The sequence below is a fragment of the Cryptomeria japonica genome, unplaced genomic scaffold (genome assembly GCF_030272615.1).
Source record: "Cryptomeria japonica unplaced genomic scaffold, Sugi_1.0 HiC_scaffold_12, whole genome shotgun sequence".
Classification (NCBI taxonomy): domain Eukaryota; kingdom Viridiplantae; phylum Streptophyta; class Pinopsida; order Cupressales; family Cupressaceae; genus Cryptomeria; species Cryptomeria japonica.
The window spans coordinates 1,526,970-1,552,967 of NW_026728834.1; the positions used below are offsets into that span (position 1 = coordinate 1,526,970).

At 32.9% G+C, this 25,998-nt stretch overlaps 1 protein-coding gene across 1 annotated transcript; it reads right to left on the bottom strand.

Annotated features, from left to right (window-relative positions):
- Window positions 1-358: 358 nt before the first annotated feature.
- On the bottom strand, window positions 359-25,636 carry LOC131860458 (BURP domain-containing protein 5-like). Its single transcript, XM_059214860.1, has 2 exons — window positions 25,427-25,636; window positions 359-1,321 (listed from the first exon to the last, which is right to left on the bottom strand). The coding sequence occupies exons 1-2, from the start codon at window positions 25,634-25,636 to the stop codon at window positions 359-361; spliced, it is 1,173 nt and encodes a 390-aa protein (XP_059070843.1).
- Between the last annotated feature and the right edge of the window lie 362 nt (window positions 25,637-25,998).

Consider the following 25,998-nt stretch of genomic DNA (forward strand, 5'->3'; position numbering starts at 1 on the left):
GTTTGAATGAATGTGTGTATTTATTTTATCTTTTAGATATTGATTCATATATGAGGTGTATTAAAAAGAAAGGAATGATTTTACATAGAAACGTTGAATTAACATCTTACTTGCTGCAACTATAGATGCTAACAGACATTAATAATAACGTTTTATTGTCTATAAATGCAATATGTGTACATGTGAGACAGTGCTAATTGACAGAAAGCTACTGCTTCTCACTACAAACGATAGTGCTAAATGACAGAAAGAGAGCTATTGCTCCACTCAACAAACTTGAAAAGCATGTTCTGCTGCTCCTTAGGCTGCAAATTCTTTATTTATATATAGCGAGCGCACTTGAGCAGTGGCCTGGATCTCAGTCAGCGGTGAGCCACAAAACGTCCCCTTGGCGAGCGAGATGACAGATAGAAGCGGCACCAGGCTTCACGTTCAACACCTGGAATACCATGTTGTCAGGATTCCAGGAACTGGTTTTCGTGTGACAGATGGCTGCCGCCTCCACCGTGCTGCCATCTTCGCCCTTCACCCAAACTCTTGCGGTCCTCGTACCTTGCAGATCGTGGCAGAGATACACCGCATATGGATATTGTGAACTGTGGCAGTAATACACTGCCTTGTCTTCTTTGCTCTCGTATTTCACTCCCGTAATGGTATACTCCTGCCTTACAGATTTTGACGTCTTTGAAAAATTCGTCGCCAGCACAGTCAAGCGATTGCTTCCCAGCTTCGACGTGGTGAAATCAATCATGGCCTCCAACGATGTTGGGCAGAATTTGGTTTCGCCCTTCATAGCAGGACTTTCACAATCTTGTAAAGTCTCCTTCATAGCCAGGGCCGTGATGGAATCTGGCGCTATGTTGAGCTCCTTCAACGCTACGGAAAGCTTGTCGGAGGAGAAAGGGATTTCGTCTGCAACGGCGCGTGGAAGAAAATACTTCTGATGAGAATTGGGAATGCTTTCGTGCAGAAAGGTGAGAGGCACTTTGGTTCCGCCTACCAAATCTTTCTCCAGCAGAAGCATGCACAGCGATATGTCCCTTGGCATTTGCGTAATTGCAGCGTAATTGATGCCCGCGACGCACCTCCCAACTCCTTTTGCCTGTTTTTGCGTCCCAACTTTTCTCGGAGGCATCCCCACGTTCACCTTCACTCCTCCCTTGCCCACGTTCACCTCCACTTTCTCATCGTTGGCTGAGATGAGTTCCTTCAGAGCTTCTGGCATGGGTGTTGTGGGCAGCTTCTCGTGCCAGTACGCCATACTCGGAGTCCAAGAGACCCTTTCACCCTGCAAATGCGCCGCTCGGATAGCTGCTACTGACTGTCAATTCCAAACAACAAAAAACTCATAAGCAAGCTAGCAAAGAAAAATTGTTTAGATTCGAGTCAAATTAATTACAAACTATATGAACTTTCTTGAGAAAGCATACAATAAGAAGAATGAAACTAGTTAGAATTCCCATCTTGTGAAAGACACCAAGTTCAATGATTCAGACATACCAAGTGAGAGAGGACTTTGTCCATATAAATACTGAGCTTAAGACGAGGGAAGCCGCCATTGTGGATGCAGGCATACCATACATGCATATGCATGCCCATATCTCAAATCATTTCATCCTATTTGTATTGTGGGACATTTTGATATTATCTAGTTTTACTAAGATATTTCTATGCACTCTTACTTTTATTTGAGCTTTATTTATTAAAAAAAATATATTTATAGTTTTAGCAGCACGACTCTTTTGAAAAGATATATATATTTTTATAACTTTAAGATAGAAAATATTTTATTTTTTCCATAATGTTATTTTGAATAGTTATTAGTTGTATATTTTTTCAAATTATAAATAGACATGAGGTGGCATATGTGGAAGATATCAGATCAGATCGTATGCTACATTGGTTTACAGTGTCGACCAACTTTAGGCAACTTTAAAAATATCAACGTCCATATCAGCTGATGAAGCGGGAGCCACCTTATTGATAATCACGGGCTAGAATTCAGTAACATTATTTTCTCTCACTTGCAAAATTGAAAAGCAACGCTATCAAAGTAAAGTTATCAGATTAATCACAAATTACGTGAATTCTTTTTTCTGTTTTTTCGGTGATCTGAATTATTTTGTCAATTCAAAGGACAATACCCAAAGCAGAATTTGTGGTATTGTAAACACATAACAAATCATATAAAATTTCATTTCATTGAAAATATATAAGAACCATACAATTTTTGGCAAATTCTGTGAAAGAGAGTTGTGTGCCCTTGAATCCATCCCATTTGGGCAAACTCTATAAAAGAGAGTTGTATGCCTAGAATCTATCCAATTTGGGCAAACTCTGTAAAAGAGAGTTGTATGCCCGAGCCTGTACAATTTAGGCAATCTTGTGAAGGAGCGTATGCCTATAACTCTGTAACTCTATAACTCTCCAACTCCTTGCAATTGGATTCGAATTGGGCTTATTTATAAGCTTTCAAAGAAGCTGAACAACCACCACATTTTTGTCCTCATCAGAAGTTGAAAAGATTTAAGGAAGCAGACCATTTTGTTTGCGAAAAGTTTCCTAAGAAGACTGCATAAATACAGGTATGATTTGTCAGCAATTCTTAGTTGCAGAACGCTACCATTGTTTCTCTGTTTTTGTTAGTAAAAATTTTCATTATTTGTTTTTTAATTAAAACCCCTATTTTTTTTATTGCTCAACTTCATTGTTATTACTAATGTGGGTATTTTCCAAAATCGCTGATTATTGCCTGAGACTTTCATTCATTTATTTGTTCACTGACAGGGGTTTTAGAGAACAGTATCCAGACTTTTTTGCAGGAGCTTTGTTTACTGTGACTTAATTTGAAGAATTTTCATTTAGCTTCATTTTCATTTTCAAGACTTTTGGCTCTATGGCCAATGCATAGGCTAAGGCTACTGATATCCTTCTGCACAGACACTTTGTCCTCAATGTCGTTCTTGTGTTGAGAAAAATTCTCCTTACAAAATCATAGATTTCTCGCTTGAAACGAAGCAGAAGAGCGGAAATGTTTTTTTTTTTATATTCCGTTGTCCACAAAATTCGCCACAACAATGGCAGGAATTTGAGGTGTTTCTATAATGCATATGAATTTTTTTATCCAGCAAATCAATATCAGATTGGACATTTTTGTTGTCCACTTGCATTAGGGATCTTTATGAATTTTGAAAGCCGCGATTAAGAGGAATTTTTTTAGTCTGCACACCACTACAGGCTGGTCTCGTTACCCATTAACTACTCTTTGATCCCAACAAACAATTTCGAGGGGCAAACCATCCTCCCACCAAGTCAGCCATTCGCCTATCAAATATTTGTAGGGAAAATTCTATAATCCTATTCAATTTGACCCTTCCATTGGTGTGCACTTATAGGTTAAAGCTCGGGACTCTTTTTTGCAAATGTAGATAGAAATCTGCATAATACCAATTCCATTCTTATTTCCCTGCAACTGGTAGGGGTTTCACCTTCAAGGTTGTTTGTGCAGTTGCAACAAATAACTCAAGACAAAATTTGTGTGTATATTACAACCATTGCATTTCATGGCAGTTACAAAACCTGGGCATGCTCCATTTTTTCCGTTTGCATAATAGTATTACAGTATCAGCATGGCCTGTAGCCTTCTTACATTGCCTACTGGTGCACTAGGCCTATCCTATGCATTCCGTGTTTATTTTTCAAATTCATTTTGTACTGACATTTTGCATTTCTAATTGAATTTGAGGTCTTGTATCGAATATTGAATGAAGTATTCTTTAAATGAAACCCGTGTGAATTTGATAGTGATAATAGCTATCCTTGTTGAACGGAATCATAGGATTATAAATTTATAAATTTAAGCAGAATACAAGGACACTAGGGCTCATTGAGATTGAAGTTGTGTAATTATTTTGCAAGTGGGTATGATAAAAAAATCACAATGGAGTAAAGTGGATTCCTGAACCTTCCTCTTTTTCCTTTTTCCTTTTTCCAGTTGGCTAAAACTTGAGTGAGCATACATCTAGCTTTACCATTCATGGAGTTTGATAGGGATATTCAGTATTTTAATAGTTTTATTATGCAACGCTTTTTGAATGGATTCGGGGGCATATAAATTTTAGCAGAATATAGGGAAACTGGGGTTCACTTTCCTTGAAGTTGTGTTTTTTTTTTTTCTTTATTATTAGACAAGTGGGTTAGGTAAGAAACACCCAATAGAGAAAAATGGATTCCCAAACTCAGTTTTTCTTCTTTGTAAAGGATAATATTGTGATATGAATTGACAATATAAATGTGTTTTTGTCTGGCAGGGTATCCTTTGCACAACACAGTCTTACAAATTTCACATGCTTACTGCTCAAGGTAAGTAACTATTTCTTAAAGTTGTTTCTTTTGATTTGTTCTTCAAACATATATGACCAAAATATTAGGCTTTGTTTTTTTTTCATCTAGCCTAGGTAATAATTCACTGAGATGGAGTTTATTCATTTGTAAATCCTAGAGTTCTTGTATTCTGTAAGAGAGAGAGATTGTTGAACAAGTGTAGTGTAATTCTTTTAATTTTAATAAAGAAATAGATACAGTTTTTAAAGTGATATCTGAATAATAGTAAATTTCTCTATGTCTTTTGAAATTACCTTAAGGTCATATCTTTGCTTCTACCAGTGTTGATAAGTTAGAGAGATGTAGCTTTCCATGCTAATTTGATAGGTGATGTGACACTTCTGAGGTATCAATAACAGTACACAATAGTTTTCTCCCTCAAAGATAGTTCAATATTAATGTGAAGCTCTTCAACATTTAAAGTTGTTTGAAAACAATAACAATACACAATGGTTTGCTCTCTCAAAGATAGTTTAATATTAATGTGAAACTCTTCAACATTTAAAGATGCTTGAAGACAACTTAGGCTTCAGATAGCTCATCTTGTAGTGTACTCTAGTTCATTTCATGTCATGTTGCTTTCTTTGCCAAGTTAATTGGTTTAGATAAGAAACATTTTCTTATTTATCTTTTACCTTTTGCTAGGATTTTCACCAATTGAATGATTTCATTCAATCAAGAGCATTAGCATAATTTCAATGTTCTTTTCCAAATAAAAGATAAGATATTACATAGTTGTTAGACCATGTATCCCAAATTAGATTATTTTTGTTTTGTAAATAACTAGTTAATTGTCTTTCACAACAAACTTTTGATATTATGCTTAGTTTTTGTAAATCCAAATCTTTTGCACTATTCAGTTGCATTCAGAACCCGCATGGTATTACACACTACACTTTCCAAACTGCCACTTTATACTAGTTTTGAAAACTAGTTCTTAGAACACCACAACCAGTTATCAGTTTTGTACCAAATATCAGTTGTAAATTGTTTTTAAAATCATATTATATATGTATTTTTTTAAAGAAAGATTCCTGCAAGCAGTAAAGTGAGAAAAGTTGTTACCTTTTCATATGTAGTATTATTTATTTTTATACATTTTTTACATGCTCAAAGTAACTTTATACTAGAAAATTGTTCTTAACCTTTGACGGTTCTCATGACAACTTATATTTGGATATGATTTCTTTTGTTGTCCACTAATACATGTCTGTAGCTTTCTGTGACACATCACTGCAACTAAAGTCAATAGCATTTTGTGCTATGCTTATTTATTTATTTATGCCTCAAAGACTATAAAGATAAATTTCAGTCCATGTTCACCTACACGCTATTTCAAGAGAATTAAAAATCTTTTCTTCTCATATTCATACGGTTTTTCTTATTTTGATGCCTTCAGTTTAACCCATCAATCTTAATCCACCTAAGCACAAAAAATACAAAGTTGAATAATCAAGATGTTAAGCTCTAAATCATGAGACAGTTTGAGCAATCTCAATTCGACTATGATTTTACAGCATAGTACTGATATTTCTTCATTTCCCATATTTCATTTTCTCCTAGTGCCCACAATCTCTACCTTTCCCTCACCAGATTTAGCATAAGGCAGGGACTCTAGCTGTATATCACAGCTCTTGTTTTTATTGATCTTTTGAATTTAATCTGGATAATGTTTAAAAACAATTATAGTACAACAGCAAAATTATGTGAGATATTATTTTTGATGGGGTTTGTGGTTGCAATGTGTATAGAGACGTTAGCAAGGAATTCATATGATTTTTTTTATTTTCTCTTTCCAATTAGAAGTATTAGTTCATATAACTTTTTCTTGTTTTCTCCTCTTTCCACATTACTTGTGTAGAGGGGTTAGCAAGGAATCCAATAAAATTCTTATTGTAAAAATTGTATGGTGAGGGTTGTGCTCTTTACTGAGACCCTATAGTAGTCAATCATTGGTCCAAAATTAGTGGGAAATAACTACTTCATTACCCTAATTTGAATCCAAACAATTTAAATACCATTATTCAATGTGTCAACTACTTTGTTAAATTAATAAAATTCAATAAGTAATTAAAAGACTAAAACTGAAAAAAAGAAAGAAAAGAAAAAAGAAAAAAGATAACAATAAAAAAATATAGACCATACATTGCAAGTTGTTAATTGAAGTTCACCCCTTGAGTGCTATGTCTCTATTTTTGCTTCAAATGTGCAACCGATCTATTAAAATTCCCTTGTTTAAACATAGGTATACTCTTGACAAAATCTATAAATACACTTTCCCATAAATGAGAAGGTATTGGAAGTGGCATGGGTAAACCTATTATTTTGTTACCGAGTTCACTTGTAGCACAAATGACACACCCATTTACATATTTTTACATAGTTTCATTCATTTGAGGAAAATAACAATAATGTTGCAACTAAGCTACTGCTTTACGTGCACCAAAATGACCAGAAATAAGAGAAGTATGTGCTTCTCTAGTTACATGTACTCTTTCATCCCTTGGACCACACAATTTACCAAGATCATATAGCAGTTTGTCATGAATGTGTAATCTAGAATTCTTATACTTGTGTACCATGGATTGGTGTTTCATATACATCCTTGAAATTTCCATCTCTAGCATACTATTCGATATAACTTTCATGAGCTAAAGAACTATGCTATAGGATAATACATGGATTAATATAAGGACTTTTTATCGATGTTATAAATCATCAATTTGGATCAATTAAGGGAATCCTCCTAGATCAATCATCTCTTTGGTGTTACTCATAATTACCTCCTAGTTTCGTATTAGTTAAGTCACATATGTAGACTTCCAGCAGGGTTTTTTAGTCTCTTTATTGATACTTTTTTATTCCCTTTGTAATAACCATCCATCTCTGGAATATTTCAGCCATTTATTTATTTTTCTGCCAAGACCAGTTATCAATTTCTTCATTTAGTCATTCCAAGCTATTTTTGGACACCAAATTTCCTAAACTCTAGATTTTTAATTTATCCTAGTGTATTTATGTCATTTTCCATTTAAAAAGCTCCATATAGGTATTCAAGGCACAAAAAAATCCCTCTGTTTTTTGTTGCAACTCAATGTAGATAATGCAATGTGTTTAGGTAGATTTAAGGTTAGGGTTGTTGGAAATTGACACTATTGGTTAGGTTTCACTATGTTGTCATTGATGGAAACATTATTTTGGGTTCCGACTTCATATGGTGTACCGGCAAGCACTTTATAGACTCTACACCGGCACTAGCACCGACACCGACAGGATAAAAGATTTCTTTGGTCACCAGCAATGCAGATCGACATGGTATGGTAAAGGTCATCGGTATTAGAGGCCGACACATCTTGGATCCGGCATCAGCAACTTGTTTTAATGCTTATTCATTTATGTTATATGGCCAACATGTTAATATGATATTGTATATATCCTTGTAAGCCGACATAAGGCATAAATTTGTATAGGGTATATAGGGGAGATTGATTAGATCATTTTGAATAAGGATAGATATGTGGAAGTGATACATGGATATAATGTAATGTGAAATATATCATAGAGACTGTGTATGCGAGGAACTCATTGTAAGGGTTATTCTGGTACTGAGGTTTAGGGTTTTAACTGGAATAGACTGATCTTAAAACATAATTGTATTCTTGCATAGGAGATGCTATATTAAGCAGTTCATATTTCTCTAGATTGTTGTCTGGATTGTTATGTAGTCAGTGAGGCTCCTATTGTGATGAGCAGTGTGGTCTAGGTTGTAAGCCTTCTTGCAAGTGCAGGCCCATCATATATTTTAATATCTCTTCATATGGCCAATGAACTGATATTGTGGGTCACAAACCCCACCATGGTTTTTCCTCTTTGAGGTTTCCCATGTATAATAATGTGTGTTATGTTTCTCATTTATGTATTTCTCTTAATGGTTGCATTGCTTTTTTCAATTTTGTTTATATCGATATACCAATTGGTGAATGAATGTTTTGTTAAGGCTAAAATCTTATATTCTGGTATAACACTAATTCACCCAACCCTCTCAATGTTATTGGTTTCCAACAATTGGTATCAGAGCCTTGTGCGTCAAAGGAAGTTTGACAACTTGATAAAGATCCTGAAACCAGAACCATTGGATATGGATTTGGAGAAGTAGCTTAAGATGGCACTTGAAGATTATGATGCTGAAAGATTGAAGAACTTAAAGCAACAAGATGAGTTTAATTATGCTAAAGAATTTATTCTTGTCCTACAAGAGAGACTATCATCTGTTCAAGCTAGGAGAAAGGAACTTTTGCAAAATCAAGATGATGAAAATGCACTTAAGGAACAATGTCAGAAATTGAGTCAGGAGAACATGGTTATGAAAAATTAAATGCAAGCTATGACTATAAGGATGTCTAAGGAGACTGAGGATAGAAAGAAAAATGAAGAAGATCTTGTTGTATCCCTAAAGAACAAATTTGAAGAGTGTGGTAGGTTGACTCATCAAAATGAGATGTTGAGGTCTGATTTGGTACAATCCCATAGCAATGAGCAAGAAATTGAAAGACAAATGTCAATACTAAGAGATTATTTAACTACTACAACTGAGTAGAAAGAAAAATTCAAGATCAGCTCAGCATAGCTTGATGAGTTATCGAAGAGATAGAGGCGGATTGGAGATTCCACTGGACTTGGATTTGAGCAAGGATAGAATTACGGTACTACTAATGAAGATCAAAACCATAAGGCACTGATAAGGAAGTTCAATACTTATAAATTCACTGGTAGATTTTTTGTTTGCAATAGATTTGGTCACATGGCTAGGCAATGTAGAAACAGAGCAAATTAGAACCCTGATTCTGCTCCCTATAAATGTTCTAAATGAAATAAAATTGGTCATAAGATAAAAGATTCCAGAATGAATGTAAAATTCTATGCTTGTGGAAAATTTGGACATATGGCTAATAAGTGCAGTTCAAATTTCACCGGTTTTAGCAAGGTAATTCAAAAGAACAAGGTTACATGCTATGCATGCAATGAAATTGGACATATTGCTAAGTTTTATAGAAGCAAAAATCCATCGGTTAGAAATGTAGGATCAAATGATAAAGGAAAAGAGAAGGTTAGTGAAATCCGGCAAGATCACACTCAAAGATGGGTTAGAAAGATAGAAGAGCAATCATCAGATGGGATTGTCTCAGTTACCTATTTGATAGAAGAAGCTATTGCTGCACCGACAGTGAGCTCATCCAGTAACTAAGGCAAATGCTTTAGGGGTATGCAAATTTCATGGAAGATGTTCTAGATATTGGAGAGGATTATCCAACATTGATATGTTTAGAGTGAGATCCGGTATCTTTCACCAGTAGTCATTTATGTTAATGGAAGATTAGGGTTTTCTCGATGTATAAAATGCCGATTACACTTTATTATCAACCACCTAGCATTCAAAGCAATTTTAGAGCAATTCAGAGCAACTTAGTGCAATCAGAAGCTATTCAGAGGTGATTAGATTTATTCTTGAGCGATCACATCGACATCTGGAAGGATTTGTTGGAGGTTTTCACTGAGAGTGAACAAAAGGTATTTTTCTTGAATCATGGAATTGGGATCATCTTCTGCTCTTGTTTTCATTGCAAATCCAACTATAGGAGAATTTAAGGACCTCCTCAGGCCAATTTTCAAATTCTTTCCACATGTGGCTAACAAGGAAGATTCAGTTGGAGCATTTTCTCACGTCATGGAAGGAGTGCTATATGTCGAAGATGTTAGGGCCTACATTCATTGTCATATAGAAGACTTAGGAACTTCTAAGATCAAGGGGATGTATATGAATGAACTCATGGGAGAATTTGGTAAAATCAAACTAGCATATAAACACATCAAAGATCTAGGGTTCACAGATATTCTGGATATGCCAGAGTTCGAGGATAAGATTGTCAGATATGTAATAATTAGAGTACATGGGGAATTTATATGGCTGGACAGACCCTAGAAAATTACTAAGGAAGCCATCCGAGCAATTACGAGTTTGCCATCAATAGGGAAACATCCGGATAAGAAAGTATCAAATCAATTCGTAAGGAAGATCATCGGTGCCACATCAAGCAAGAGATCGATGAAGGTGAGCACCATCACCGACATTGACATCAAATTTGGCAATATGGTTGTAGACTACAAGGTAACTCAGTCTAATCGACTGAATTCAGTTTCCAGTTCATGCATTTTGGCTGCTTATAAGCTGATGAGAGAAAATATCAAGTTAGATCTTTGTGACTGGATGCTTGAGGAGTTATTGATCAATTTAGGGAAGATTAAAGGTGAGAAGAAGGGCACGTTCTAGTATGGAAATTTGTTAGTCTACTTAAAGTTATACTTTTTGAATGATACTCCCATTTCTGGAAGGAAGTAATGGGTTTTTGACATCTTGATAGGAAGAAAAATAAAGCAATCAATTGTTGCATTGGGAAGTCTTAGAGTTGATAAGGTATGGGGTTACTTCAAGGCTTTTTAGAAATCTATGAGGTCTAGAATAGGAATACCTAAGAAAATAGTAGAGAAATAATCTACCGACATTTGTTTCATCATGAAGAAGGATGTGACTCTCATGGAGGCAATCAAGCCCTGAAAGATTTGGATAGAGGAAACGGGCTATGAGGTAGATGCATTAATCATTGATGCCTATGCAAAAATTTTGATTGATGCTGCAAATTCTTTATTTATATATAGCGAGCGCACTTGAGCAGTGGCCTGGATCTCAGTCAGCTGTGATACCAAGTGAGAGAGGACTTTGTCCATATAAATACTGAGCTTAAGACGAGGGAAGCCGCCATTGTGGATGCAGGCATACCATACATGCATATGCATGCCCATATCTCAAATCATTTCATCCTATTTGTATTGTGGGACATTTTGATATTATCTAGTTTTACTAAGATATTTCTATGCACTCTTACTTTTATTTGAGCTTTATTTATTAAAAAAAATATATTTATAGTTTTAGCAGCACGACTCTTTTGAAAAGATATATATAATTTTATAACTTTAAGATGGAAAAAATAATTTATAACTTTAAGATAGAAAATATTTAATTTTTTCCATAATGTTATTTTGAATAGTTATTAGTTGTATATTTTTTGAAATTATAAATAGACATGAGGTGGCATATCTGGAAGATATCAGATCAGATCGTATGCTACATTGGTTTATAGTGTCGACCAACTTTAGGCAACTTTAAAAATATCAACGTCCATATCAGCTGATGAAGCGGGAGCCACCTTATTGATAATCACGGGCTAGAATTCAGTAACATTATTGTCTCACACTTGCAAAACTGAAAAGCAACGCTATCAAAGTAAAGTTATCAGATTAATCATAAATTACGTGAATTCTTTTTTCTGTTTTTTCCGTGATTTGAATTATTTTGTCAATTCAAAGGACAATACCTAAAGCAGAATTTGTGGTATTGTAAACACAACAAATCATATAAAATTTCATTTCATTGAAAATATATAAGAATCATACAATTTTTGGCAAACTCTGTGAAAGAGAGTTGTGTGCCCTTGAATCCATCCCATTTGGGCAAACTCTATAAAAGAGAGTTGTATGCCTAGAATCTATCCAATTTGGGCAAACTCTGTAAAAGAGAGTTGTATGCCCGAGCCTCTACAATTTAAGCAATCTTGTGAAGGAGCGTATGCCTATAACTCTGTAACTCTATAACTCTCCAACTCCTTGCAATTGGATTCGAATTAGGCTTATTTAGAAGCTTTCAAAGAAGCTGAACAACCACCACATTTTTGTCCTCATCGGAAGTCGAAAAGACAATCCAATATTGAAAGGTTATTACATTTATATGAAGACAAAAATTAATTAAAAATTAAAATATTTAATACTCGGACTTATTTCTAATCCCCATGACCATCTTGTGAAAGACAGTTAGTCCCACCGACAACATGTTGTAGTGATTTAGAGATACAGAAGTAAACGTGAGAGTCATAAAAGGACGATATAATGTCAGGGCGTACGTGTCCATAGTCATTGGGAATATAGATTTCTTATGTGATATTTAAATAATCATCAAACAGTTTTATAGTAAATGGCTGGTTGTGGCAACACTCTATTTAAATAATCATAGTTTTATAGTAATTTTCATATTATTTTATCTTATTTTTATTGATCGTTTGAATTTAATCTGGATAATGTTTAAAAACAATTATAGTACAGTAGCAAAATTATGTGATATATTCTTTTTGATGGGGTTTGTGGTTGCAATGTGTATAGAGAGGTTAGCAAGGAATTCATATGATTTTTTTTCTTTTCTTCTCTTTCCAATTAGAAGTATTAGTCCATATAACCTTTTCTTATTTTTCCCTCACTTCTCATTAGATGAGTTCATACAACTTTTTCTTGTTTTCTCCTCTTTCCACATAACTTGTGTAGAGGGGTTAGCAAGGAATCCAATAAACTTCTTATTGTAAAAAATGTATGGTGAGGGTTGTGCTCTTTACAGAGACCCTATAGTAGTCAATCATTGATCTCAAATTAGTGGGAAATAACTACTTCTTACCCTAATTTGAATCCAAACAATTTAAATACCATTATTCAATGTGTCAACTACTTTGTTAAATTAATAAAATTCAGTAAGTAATTAAAAGACTAAAGCTGAAAAAAAAAAAAAAGAAAAAGAAAAAAGAGAACAATAAAAAAATATAGACCATACATTGCAAGTTGTTAATGAAGTTCACCCCTTGAGTGCTACGTCTCTATTTTTGCTTCAAATGTGCAACCGATCTATTAAAATTCCCTTATTTAAACATAGGTATACTCTTGACAAGATCTATAAATACGCTTTCCCATAAATGAGAAGGTACTAGAAGTGGCATGGGCAAACCTATTATTTTTTTACCAAAATTACCAGAAATAAGAGAAGTATGTGCTTCTCTAGTTACATGTACTCTTTCATCCCTTGGACCACACAATTTACCAAGATGATATAGTAGTTTGTCATGAACATGTAATCTAGAATTCTTATACTTGTGTACCATGGATTAGTGTTTCATATACATCCTTGAAATTTCCATCTCTAGCATACTATTCGATATAACTTTCATGAGCTAAAGACCTATGCTATAGGATAATGCATGCATTAATATAAGCAATTTTTGTCAATTTGGATCAATTATGGGAATCCTCCTAGATCAATCATCTCTTTGGTGTTACTCATAATTACCTCCTAGTTTTGTATTAGTTTAGTCACTTATGTAGACTTCCACCTGGGTTTTTTAGTCTCTTTATTCATATTTTTTTTATTCCCTTTGTAATAACCATCCATCTCTGGAATATTTCAGCCATTTCTTTAGTTTTCTCCCAAGACTAGTTATCAATTTCTTCATTTAGTCATTCCAAGTTATTTTTGGACACCAAATTTTCTAAACTCTAGATTTTACATTTATCCTGGTGTATTTATGTCATTTTCCATTTAAAAGCTCCATATGGGTATTCAATTCACAAAAAAATCCTTTAATTTTTTGTTGCAACTCAATGTAGATAATGCAATGTGTTCAGGTAGATTTAAGGTTAGGGTCAAGGTTACATTATAGTTAGTGTCCACATTGAATTAAGTTAGGGTAATGGTTATATTAGGGTTACAAATTAATTAAGAGAAATATTCAATTTTAGATTAAATTAGGTTTAGGGTTGGGTTTTAATTGGGGTTATAGCTATAATTAGGGTTAACATTAGAATTGCGGTTAATGTTAGAATAAAGATTATATATCAAGTTATAATTATGGTTATGGTCAATATTAGAACTAGGGTTAGGGATAGGGCAAGGTCAAGTTTGAGATTAGGTTGAGTTTTTAATTAAGATTAAGGTATGAGTTCTTAAGTTCAATAAGAGTTAGGATTGAGGTTAGGTTAGGTTAGGATTCTTTTAGGCTTAGGGTTAGGGTTCAAGTTCAATGAGGGTTAGGGTTAGAGTTCAAGTTCAATGAGAGTAATATATATAGCAAGCGTAGTTGAATAGTTATATGGATCTCAAGTGGCTCTGAGCCACAAAACATTGCCTTGTAGAGACTAATGGAAGATATAAGTGACATATAATTGTTTATTAAAATATTTCTATGGATGTAGGCATAACACATGCATGTTAATATTTCAAATTACATTATTTTATTTTTGTCTTTATCTTATTTTTATTGTGGGATATTTTGATATTTTTGGTCAATATCTACTATCACATTATTTTCTTTCTATCTTCATTTTATTTTAATCATGGGAATTTGATATTTTTAAAACACACATACTAATGTACTTTATAAAGATATTTCTATGGATGCATGCATAGCATACATGCATGTGAATGTCAATATCTCAAATTACATTATTTTCTATCTCTCCATCATATTTTTACTGTGTAACATTTTGATATTTTTTAGATATGTAGTAATGTATATTAGTAAGATATATTTGTGTTCTATTAATTTTATTTAAGATTTATTTAATTATTAATTTTTAAAAAAGATATGTGTAGTTTAGTAGCTTGATTCTTTTAAAAAGATGTGTAATTTTATATGTTTAAAATATAATTTTCTTCCATAAGATTATTTTGTATAGTTTTCTGTTATTTTATATATTTTTAAAATATATCATTTATTTATTTTTTAAATAAAATTATTTAATATTAATACATGCATTTTAAATAAAATGTTTTATATTGAATGCAAAATTCGATAAACTTTCTTTGTAATTCCCATAATTCATATGGCTAAAATGAAAAAGAAAAGACTAGTTGTATTATTTTTTCTTACAGAACAAACAGGTTTTGAAGGGACTCAAAACGCTTTAACAAAGATCTACAACAAGTAGCTGGATAAAGATATACCCATTTTAAAATAGAAACCCAAAGTCAACAAAAAGTGAAAACCTAGCAAAAAGACAGCAAAGAGGAAGAAACTAATACAAAATTTTTAGGGCCTTCGCAACCTTTGTTTCCAGTTGAGTCATGTTTAGAGCAATTTTCTTGAGTTCCTAAATTTTTTGGTTTGCAAATTTCTTCTTCAAGTTGGCTTTGGTTCTTTTGGATGGCCCAACCATTTCCTCCTATTTTTTATCTATGGAATCCACATCCAAGGTAGCTGCTTCTTGATGGATAGTTTCTAGTTTCCCTACCATGGTATTTACACTTTCAACAAAACTCTTCACCACCTTGTGTCTACATGTAACCAGAGAGATAAGGTTCCCATTGACTTTCTAAAATTTATTCTCCATCTGACTCAGTCTGCCTTCATATTCTTTCTTGAGTTTATCTTTGAGAAAAGATATTTTTCTATCATAATCTCTCTTTATATCACTTACAGTGCTCATCGTTTTCTGCACATAGTCCACAATTGATTTTCTCTAGTCCACCATCCACTATTTTACACCTTGATTTTCTTGTTTCCTATTGACTGCCCGAAGTTTGATATTGATGCCCTTGATCTCATGGAAAGCCCATTTAAACATCCTAAAATTATCCACAATTGAATCATGGGTAATGGCCAAGACATCATCTGGGTTCTTTCTATCCAAGATAAGAAAAGACAAATTTGTATTTAGATCATTTGAGAAGGGGGTCTATCACTCCTAATGGGTGCAAAAATGGACTTATTCGGGATAGAATTGTAGGAGGGAAGTGATTCAGAATTAAAAGTGGACACAAGGGATGCTTTGACTCTCTTAAATTTGTGACCAATCTTCAAGGAAGAGTTTGGCTCAGAGGAAGACTAGTTGTATTGTTTACTCATTATAATATCATATTTACAATCAATATGGATCGACCAACTTGATATAGAACTACAATATAATACTAGAGACACACATTATTACTTTAATGAATTCAATCAAATGAGATGAGAAGGACGACTAATTTAATAAATTATTTACTAAATGACCCTGAAACACTGTTTTTGGAAATAACTACAACTGATTCTTAATATAACTAATATTTTTGAAAAGCTATCTATTTGTAATTCAAATTCTACATTTAGGATATGAAACTAAATTAATGAGGAAATCTTATTGAGTCTTCTAATCAAATATTAAAATCAATGAAATTAGATGCATGGATATTTATTTATAAATTATATACTAGATAATATACAAATTAAATGAAATATCTTATATAAATTATATTAGAAGCTCAGTCTAAAATAATAGCATTATTTTTTAATATGTTGGTGTGAATGGAGTGTTATCTAATCAACTCATCACCTAGGTTCTATTGACACTAATTGTGTAAGTTTACTTAGGATACCCACAAGATACTTATCACTTAAAGTCTCAAGTCATAATCTGATTACGACACATGTCATAATATTAGATAATATTATGTTTCATTTTGGTCTATATAACACATTGGCTCTTAATGTAACTGAAACACTATTTTTTGAAATAACTACAACTGATTCTCAATATACCTAATATTTTTGAAAAGGTATCTATTTGTAGTTCAAATTCTACATTTAAGATATGAAATTAAATTAATGAGGGAATCTTATTGAGTCTTCTAATCAAATATTAAAATCAATGAATTTAGATGTATGAATATTTATTTATAAATTATATACTAGATAATATACAAATTAAATGAAATATCTTATATAAATTATATTAGGAGTTAAGTCTAAAATAATAGTAATAGTTTTAAATATGTTGGTGTGAATGGAGTGTTATGTAATCAACTCATCGCCTAGGTTCTATTGACAGTAATTGTGTAAGTTTACTTAGGATACACATAAGATACTTATCACTTAAAGTCTGAAGTCACAATCTGATTACGACACATGTCATAATACTAGATAATCTTATGTTTCATTTTGGTCTATATAACTCATTAGCTCTTAATGAAATTTTATTTCATTATAATTCATTATCATTGTATACTTGCGTCTTGTGATAGATACTCTTATTCTCTCACATTTGATCTCTTGTATATTTTCATTGGAGCTCTTAAATCATGGATGGTTACATATTTAGCAAAATCTTGCATGGTATAAAGCATTCCATAAAAACTCATTCATGATACTAAATCTTGTGGGATTACTTCTTGATAGTATAAGATCTCCACTTTTTATCACGCGATGTCTTGAAAAATTAAGAAAACTTGATAATAATACTAGATCCTATGGGGATCTTTGTGAATTTGTACTATAGGTTCACTTTAGATAATGTTAATGTAAATCTACTATCATCATTGAGTTCAAAGGTCTAATGTCCCAAAATATTAGATTAAAATGTTACAAAATGTAATGCTCCAAAATATAAGATTAAAATGTATGACTTTTTTTCGATAAAACTCGAATAATTTAAATAATTTAAATAATTCTTGTAGGGTATAATATTTATTTAAAGAATAAAACACTCCCAAATTAAACATTGATTTACATCAATCTAGTCATAATTTCAAATAATTGAATTAAGATAGATAATAGCAAATAATAAAAAATATAAAAAAAATTAACAGAATGAAATCAAGAAATTGACACCCTCAAATTCTATTAATATTCATATTTATGGACTTAATTCAGCTATCATATATATATGGCATGATATTATTGCGACAAGTATCACTCTAGTGTCCAAACCATCCAAGTATTAAACTTATTTGGTACCCATTTGATAATTTTTTTATTTTCTTTTGTTTTCCTTACCTCTTCATTTCTTAATTTCTCGGGGTGAGCTTGGCCAATAAAGAAAACTATAATATGGATAAATTCAATCCAAAGTTTATTTCTTTTATTTTACATACTATGAAACAATGAAAGTTAAATGAAGCTATATTTTAAGAAATTTTCAAGTACTCTCATAGATATATGATAAGATTTTCAAATCTTTTCTATAATTTCTTTCTCAATTTATATTGTGCTTATCATACCAAACTTAAGGATTTGTTCTATAAGTTCATGGCGGTCTATTAGAGTGGTTTTGTTAGAGAAATTTTTGGTTGACAATATAGATAGATTAGTGTTAAACTCTTGGAGCATGTGTTAACCCCTAAGGAATTTTTGGCATTAGTGTCAAATGGTTGATATTTCCTTGACATTTGAAGCATTGACATTTTATGCTTGCCGTTGAAAACTTGTGCATATATGGTTGTGACTAAGTCACTAGGTGATGGCTAAGTGGTTAAGCCACCTAAGTGACTACCTGAAACATGTTATAATGTTTATTCACCGCACTGACAAGGACATACCAGGCATATTGGTTTGTTTTATTATTTCCCACTGAAATACTTGGTGAGTAGGACATGACATATCATCGGCATTTTGTAGAGGCATATTATATGGTTTCAAAGCTTAGCTTTGTAAAATCTTTATTTTTGTTTTGAAAGCCTTTAAGATCGAAGTAGGGCACACACATGGAATTCAAGTTTTTGTTCTCAACCAAGGAAGTTGCAATAAGTGTGCATGACAGTTTTTCATGGGCAATGCATGATAGTTTGACTAGGAAAAACATGGAAATGATAGGAAGTTTGAAGACGTCTTTAGGTGTTTTCATTCCAAAACCCATATTTTGTGTTTGTTAATCTCTTTCCAGCATTTAGTAATGTTATTGTTTGAATTCAAACTGTTTGAGCAAAATTGTTATTTTCTGTTGCTTGAGTTATGAAAGTGATTAAGGGGAGTTTGATTTGTGTAGACACTTAAATTAATTATTTGCATTAATTAATTTAATTCTCTCTCACATGATTAATTTATTTAATTTTGTTAATCCTTATTATTTCTCAGTATTGAATAAATTTAATTTAATTAATATTGTCACTATAGTCCAATAATTAATTTATCAAATAAATTAATTATTTCCCTATTCTTCTAAAGTCCCTCCAATAATTATTTCCTCTAAACCCACTCAGTTAATTAATTTTAATTAATTAATCTAGTCATGTGATTCCTACAAATCACTTTTTCCTAATCCCACTTAGCCTAATTAATTCTTCTAGAATCTTTCATAATCCCACATATTATTATTCTTCTATTTTAAATTCCCTGCTCATGTCACATCAACATTGAGCCTCTCAAAGAAATTCAAATTTATTTGAATCCCTCTATGCATCCTCATTTTTAAATTTCAAATTCTTTTCCCCCCTTATTATTATTCTTCAATTTTAAATTCCCCACTCATTTCACATCAACATTGAGCCTCTCAAAGAAATTCAAATTTATTTGAATCCCCCTATGCATCCTCATTTTGCAATTTCAAATTTCTTTCCCCCCTTTTCCCCAAGGAATTTTATATTCTTTTTTATTCCTTCAAGGTATCCTTGATTGATGCCAACTACTTCAAACCAATCCTAGCCCTTCATCATCTTTTGATCTCCACCCTCCATTTAAAATTTGAAAATCTATAAATGGAGGCCACTTCTCTCATTTTAACCATCTCTTTATATTCTATCCTTATACTGTCAATTTTTATCTTTCAATCATAAATATAGCAATCTTCATTAGGAAGACATTGTATTGCTTTACTGTTAAAATGAAATGATTCTATGAAGGACTCATCACAAGCTTTTAAACATAAAGAATCATTTTCATTAACTTCATGTATAAGATTGAAAGCTTCATACTCTGGTTGCATGTAAATCTGAAAATTTTCATCCTTTGTATTTTTTGGAACAAGATAACTTTCCATACTATTAAAACTAAAAGTTTCTATTTCTAGGTAATAGAAAGACCTCAAAAAACCTTTTTCATTCAATCTCGTAGGTTCTCTAATGTTGTCTTGATTATTCTCACTTACCATTGTTTGACTTGCATGAGACTGAACCGTTTCTTGCTGAACTTCTTGCTCATTCATGACAAGGTAGTTGTAGGAGAGAGATGAAACTGAGATGAATGGAGCCTCATCATCATAAAATTTTAATTCTTCTTTCAATTGGGATACCTTTTATTATATTCTTGCAACAACCTTGTCTTTTCTTTTAGCTCTTTGAGCTTGTGAAATCTAACAAAAAGACTTCTCCATAAAAGAGAAGATACATGATCGTCTGTTATACTTAGTTTGGTTTTTACAACATGAGAAATTATTTCTTTGTAGTGATCCCAAAAGTCATGCAACACTTTATCATCCATCTCAAGAATTTACAAGCTGGTGGGACTTGGTCTTTTCCCCAATCTTCCAGCCTTTTGATTTTGCATGATGATTTAATAGAGTCGCCAATCCTACACACACAGAGATAAATCTAAAAATCTAGGGAAACCAAATGCACTAATCTTTGATTCTGAGTCCCCAACAGAGTTGCCAAAAATCTATTGGTAAATAGATTTGTCCCTTTCCTGAAATTTATTTGTTTTCTTTGAACAAAATTATAACTCTTGTATGCCCCTTTATGAAAGGAAACAAATTACCAACAATTGGATGAATTAATTAAAATCCAACCTCTGCATTAGAGGGAAGCTCTTCGTATGATTTGCAATGAATTTAATACAAAATTAAATGTTGACACTTTTTACCAGAAAGCATGGAAAGGCTTTAGCATTCATCCATCAACACAAAACAATGCCTTCAAACTGAAACAAATATAATATTCTGAAGATTAAATAGGAGCTCACTAACTCTAATTCAAACACACGTTCACTTTATAAATTTAGAGCATAGAAAATGCACAGCAGTATTGATGTCTAATCAATACTCTCTCATGCCTCACAGGACAAGGGGGATCAACATAACTCAATACACAATAAATCTGCTAACAATTAATAGTAACCATGAATTCAAAAAAAAACATAGAAATAATTGATCATAAAATGATATCATGCCCATAGTAGATTTCTCAAGAAATATTGCTAATCTTTAAACACACAAATTCAAAGACTGCACACCATAACATTTTATTGATAATCATCGATTCCAGTTTAAAGCAATTCAGAGAAAAACAAAATGGATATTGTCTGTTGCTCGAAAAATCATAGTTTTTCTAGCCCCTTTCTTTTCTTTTTCCCCCATATATATAGTCTCTCTTGTTTTTAAGAGACTTTCAGTTATCAATAACTAATTCCTAGAAATATTATTAATTAATCTTTTCTTTAATCTTTTATCCACTTCCAAATAACTTTTTTTAAAAAAAATCTTCAAATCTTTTATCTCAGAATTTTTATAGACCCATACTTAGAGATAAATAACTTTTTAACGTGATAATATTTGTCCGATCACGCCAGTGAGAATTTAGAAAACTAGGTTTTCTAAAACATATTAAAAATACAGCGCGATCCAGCAGTTGAGTTGACAGTTATGCCCCCCGCACTGAGATTGATTTTTTCTCTCTCAGAAAATTCATGGTTATAGATTACATTGAAAATTATAAACATTAGACATGCCAATGTTATTGGATTATTGAACTCGCTGAAATCACTCTGAACCTGCATCTGATGAATTTGAACTCTGAATTTGAACCTCCAAAATTGAACCTTGAACCTTGAACCTGCACGCTTGAACCTGCGCACTTGAACCTTTGAACCTTGAAGAAAAGAAGGTTCAAAGTTCAAGTTCAAAGACCAAAAATTACAATGAACCCAAAATTTGAACTTTGAACCTTTTTTACTTGTGCGCTTGAACCTATGGGCTTGAACCAAAAAGGTTCAAAGTTCAAGTTCAATGAACAAAAATTATGAAACCCGCTTCAGTTGAATTTGAACTTTGAACTTTTTGAAAAGGTTCAAGGTTCAAGTTCAATGGCAATTGTTCTTTTGGGTTTCCATAGGAAAACCTCCATAACTTTTTACTGAGTGCTCTGTTTCTTATGAAATTTTAACTATAGAATAAATGGGCCTAGTACAGCATAACCTAGAAATAATTTTTTCATAGGACATATAAGACTTGAGATTTAATTGTTTGCGTATATGGGTAACCAAAAAATAAAACAATTAAAATCTCCCAGCCAACATGGAGTTTGGCCATAAAAACTTCAGCATTAAAACATTAACAATAACTAATTTTTAGTTGATTATGAGGCTCTAGGAACAAGCAAAAATATAGGGTAAAAAATGAAAAAAGGCATAACCTTTGCATATTAACTCGGATTTTTTATTTTCTAAAAGTGTTGGAAAGATGATTCAGAGATCTAATCTATGGTTTAAACCATTTTTTCAAGATTTGTCTTCAAAAATTAGTTGAACACGTCCAAATTTGACCTTTCCTTTGAGAATTTTTGAGAATTTTTTTTTTTGAAATTTATCAAAAAGTCATAAGGAGTTCACTTTTGAAAGTATGGTTTTTTTTAGATAATCAGTTTGGTGTGTTTTAATCACATTTTCAAAATGGGATTAAAATGAACTCTACACATTTGGATTTCGAATTAAAAAGAGCAAGTGTAGTTTAAACCCAAGACCCACTTATGTATGCTCTCCTCTCGCATCCTAGTGTCGAAGTTGAGTACACTTGAAATAAGTGATCTTGTTTTCATTTTTTATTTTGTATCATTTCATTGTGTTTTTTCATATTAAGTCAAAAAATCCAAAAAGAAATCATAAAACCTAAAAACGACATAAAATTGAAAAAAAAAAAAAATTCAAAAAATCAAAAAATCATAAAAATCAAAACATTTCAAAAGCCAAAAAAAAAGTGCATTACCCGAGACTACTAACCTATCTTCTACAGGACATCGGCCCAAGATTCCACTCGTCAAAGATTTCATTGATCCAACTTTGAGGCTACTAACATGTTTGTTTTGTAGGTTGCCTAAGAAAATTTGACCAAATGTTGTATTTTCTTAATCATTTTTCTAGGCACTTACTTTCAATTAGGGGTAAAAGATCAAGTGCTTGATTGTGTTTGGGGAAAGTGTAGAGGTAGGAGAGTATACTCTTGTCTATATAGAAAATCAGAAATATAGACCCCAGAATCTTTTTAAGTTTGTTGTGTGCATACCTTCCTAATTTGTTTGACACATTCACATAGGCATTGGTGAGAGTTGAATGACCCAAGTGAGTATGACTAAAACCCAAGCATTCCAATTCACTATAATAAATAAGCCTCTTGGGATGAAAATTCTGGAGGATAGAGCTATTTTAGAGTTCACTCTCATATCGTGCATTCTGTACGGCCTTTTGGCCTCGATCATGCTTACATGACTACATTTTTCTCAGTACTTTGTAAGGCTATAGGCCTTAATCACACTTGGGTGACTACAAGGAGTAGTCTTCAAACAAAAAATCCTTACTAATAGCCTCAGGATTAGAAGCCACCCAGTTCACCTTTAAAAGGTGGATAATCTTTTTGCAAGGGGGATAGTAACTCCCCCAAGAGACTTGCCATTTTGTGCTCCCATTAGTGTTTGGAGTTGGCTAATACAATATTGAGAATCCATTGCGTGAGACTTAGTGGTCATATTCTGATTAGCTATTGGGTGTGTACCTGAGTCAACAAGAAAAGGTTTTCCTCCTCAGCCAACTTCCTAGGGTAACATGATGTTCTTGATGTATTTGTTTGAATCAATGGCTAATGTGTTTGCTATGTCTTCTTGCCAAGAGTATAATTAGTCTATCCAAGTCAACATCCTAATCATCATAATCTGAGTCATTTCTTAGTCCCTAATCATTTCCATGTCCTATTCAATTCATACCCAAATCATACCCTAGTCATATAAAAACATTGAACCAACCTTCATCAAGTCCAAGTCATAACAAAATCCAAGTCTTCCAACTACGTCAAAACTCCGCTCACTTTATATTTAATAAGATGAAGTTGTAAAAACATCCTAAGAAGTCAATCCACCACCCAATCAAGAAAAAGAAGCTCACACAAGCACAACTCATTAGACACCGAAATTTTTGGTATACAAATCGCAAACTCTTGCTTAAACATAGGACCTTTCTACACCAATATCATGATTACATACATGGTCATAGAAATGAGTTTGATGCTAGTCATGAACTAAGAGTATGAGATTTACACTAAGGATCTAGCTTATCTTTCAACACCAACAATCACCAGAATCAGGGTGTTTGCATACCCTCATAAAACTTACCATTCAAACCAATCACTTATTGAGTCATGTTTATACCAAGAATAGTCTAGTTATCAAGTTTATTCTAATCATCACTATCACTTCTCTTTGATCTTTCATCATCAACATTTTCTAAGGACTTAGCACATCAACCAATCTTCAATCAATCATCTTTAATCAATCAATCCTCAATCAAATCAATTCTCAATCATTCGTCAAATTAACCTCACACTAAGGTTTTATGCCTTGTGAAGTTTTATTTAGACCTCATCCTTAATCAATCAATCATCCAGTCTTTATGCTTGGGAAAGAATTCTCCCCAAGTATCTTTGCCACCTCCTTTGGGTCGATCAAGACTCTTATCTTATGTCTTTATTTTTCTTGGGATCATTAGTCAATCCTTAGTAGAAGAAAGGCTTCGATCATTATCCTAAGGGCCAAATATTACCCAACTTGGTTGTTACCTTGCTTGTGGTTTCATCAACATCCCCCACCTAAAATCCTCATCCAAGGACTAAGGTGAAATCCTAATCAAACTTGTGTCCTAATCTAAGGACCCCATTAATCAATCAATCCAATTTCATCAAATCCAAACCAAATCCAAAATCCAAGATGTTTTCTAAGTCCTTTCATCAAATATTTTTCTTCCAATCAATATTTCTAAGGTTATTCTTGTATGGTCACAACTCAATCCTGAAAGAAAAAGATGGCCAAACAACAATATGACATGCTGAACATTAATGCCCTATATCAAGACTCTACATAAGGTTCTGCCCAAAATGCGTAGCCTGACATCCAAGATCAATAAGAAGAAGGGGGCCCTGACATGGTTGACCAAGATGAACTCTCCCCAAAAGTACAAACATTTTGAAAGTACAATCAAGAAATGATGGAGAAATACATCCGATAGAATCCTAGTGGTCTTATTAAGACTCCTATTGAAAATAGAACTCGACTTCCCCCCAATCTTGTTAAATCCATTCTTGATCAACAAACACAAGGAGGTCTTGCTCCTACCCACATCGTCACACCTATCCTTCAACCCCAATCAATTGCACCCCCATCTACCATTCAAACCCAATCAATAGCACTCGTGGCATCCGTGCTCATAGTCTCCATCCCACCTTCTTCCTTCTTGGCTTCCATGTCAATATCCAATCCGATAACATAAATTCTCCAACATGCTTCTATGCCCTCTTCTTCTACCCAACCATATTTCTCCATTTCACAATCCTCCATTTCTCTCAACAATGTCGCTAATTTTATCCAGGCCTCACTTCCCCCCATCACAACAATTAATGGGTCAAAACTGATTATCACTTAAGTCCTCGTGACATCAGTCATCACATCTCATGTCCGCTATTCTTTATCATATCAATATATTAGTGGTGGTAGAACATCTTCCATAACCCATCCAATACTAGATGCGAGCACAATCCATCATGTTCAAAATCCACAACAAGATATCATCAAGGAAATCTAGGACATGACAAACATCATCAAAAAATGAAGGAAGGGAATAACAAGAGGAAACCTTACTCATTTCAGGAATTTTGTCCCTATCTTTATGACCCATCCATATCAGTTGCACCATACCCATCAGGGTTTAAAATGCCTAAATTCACAAAGTACGAGGGCAAAGGGGACCC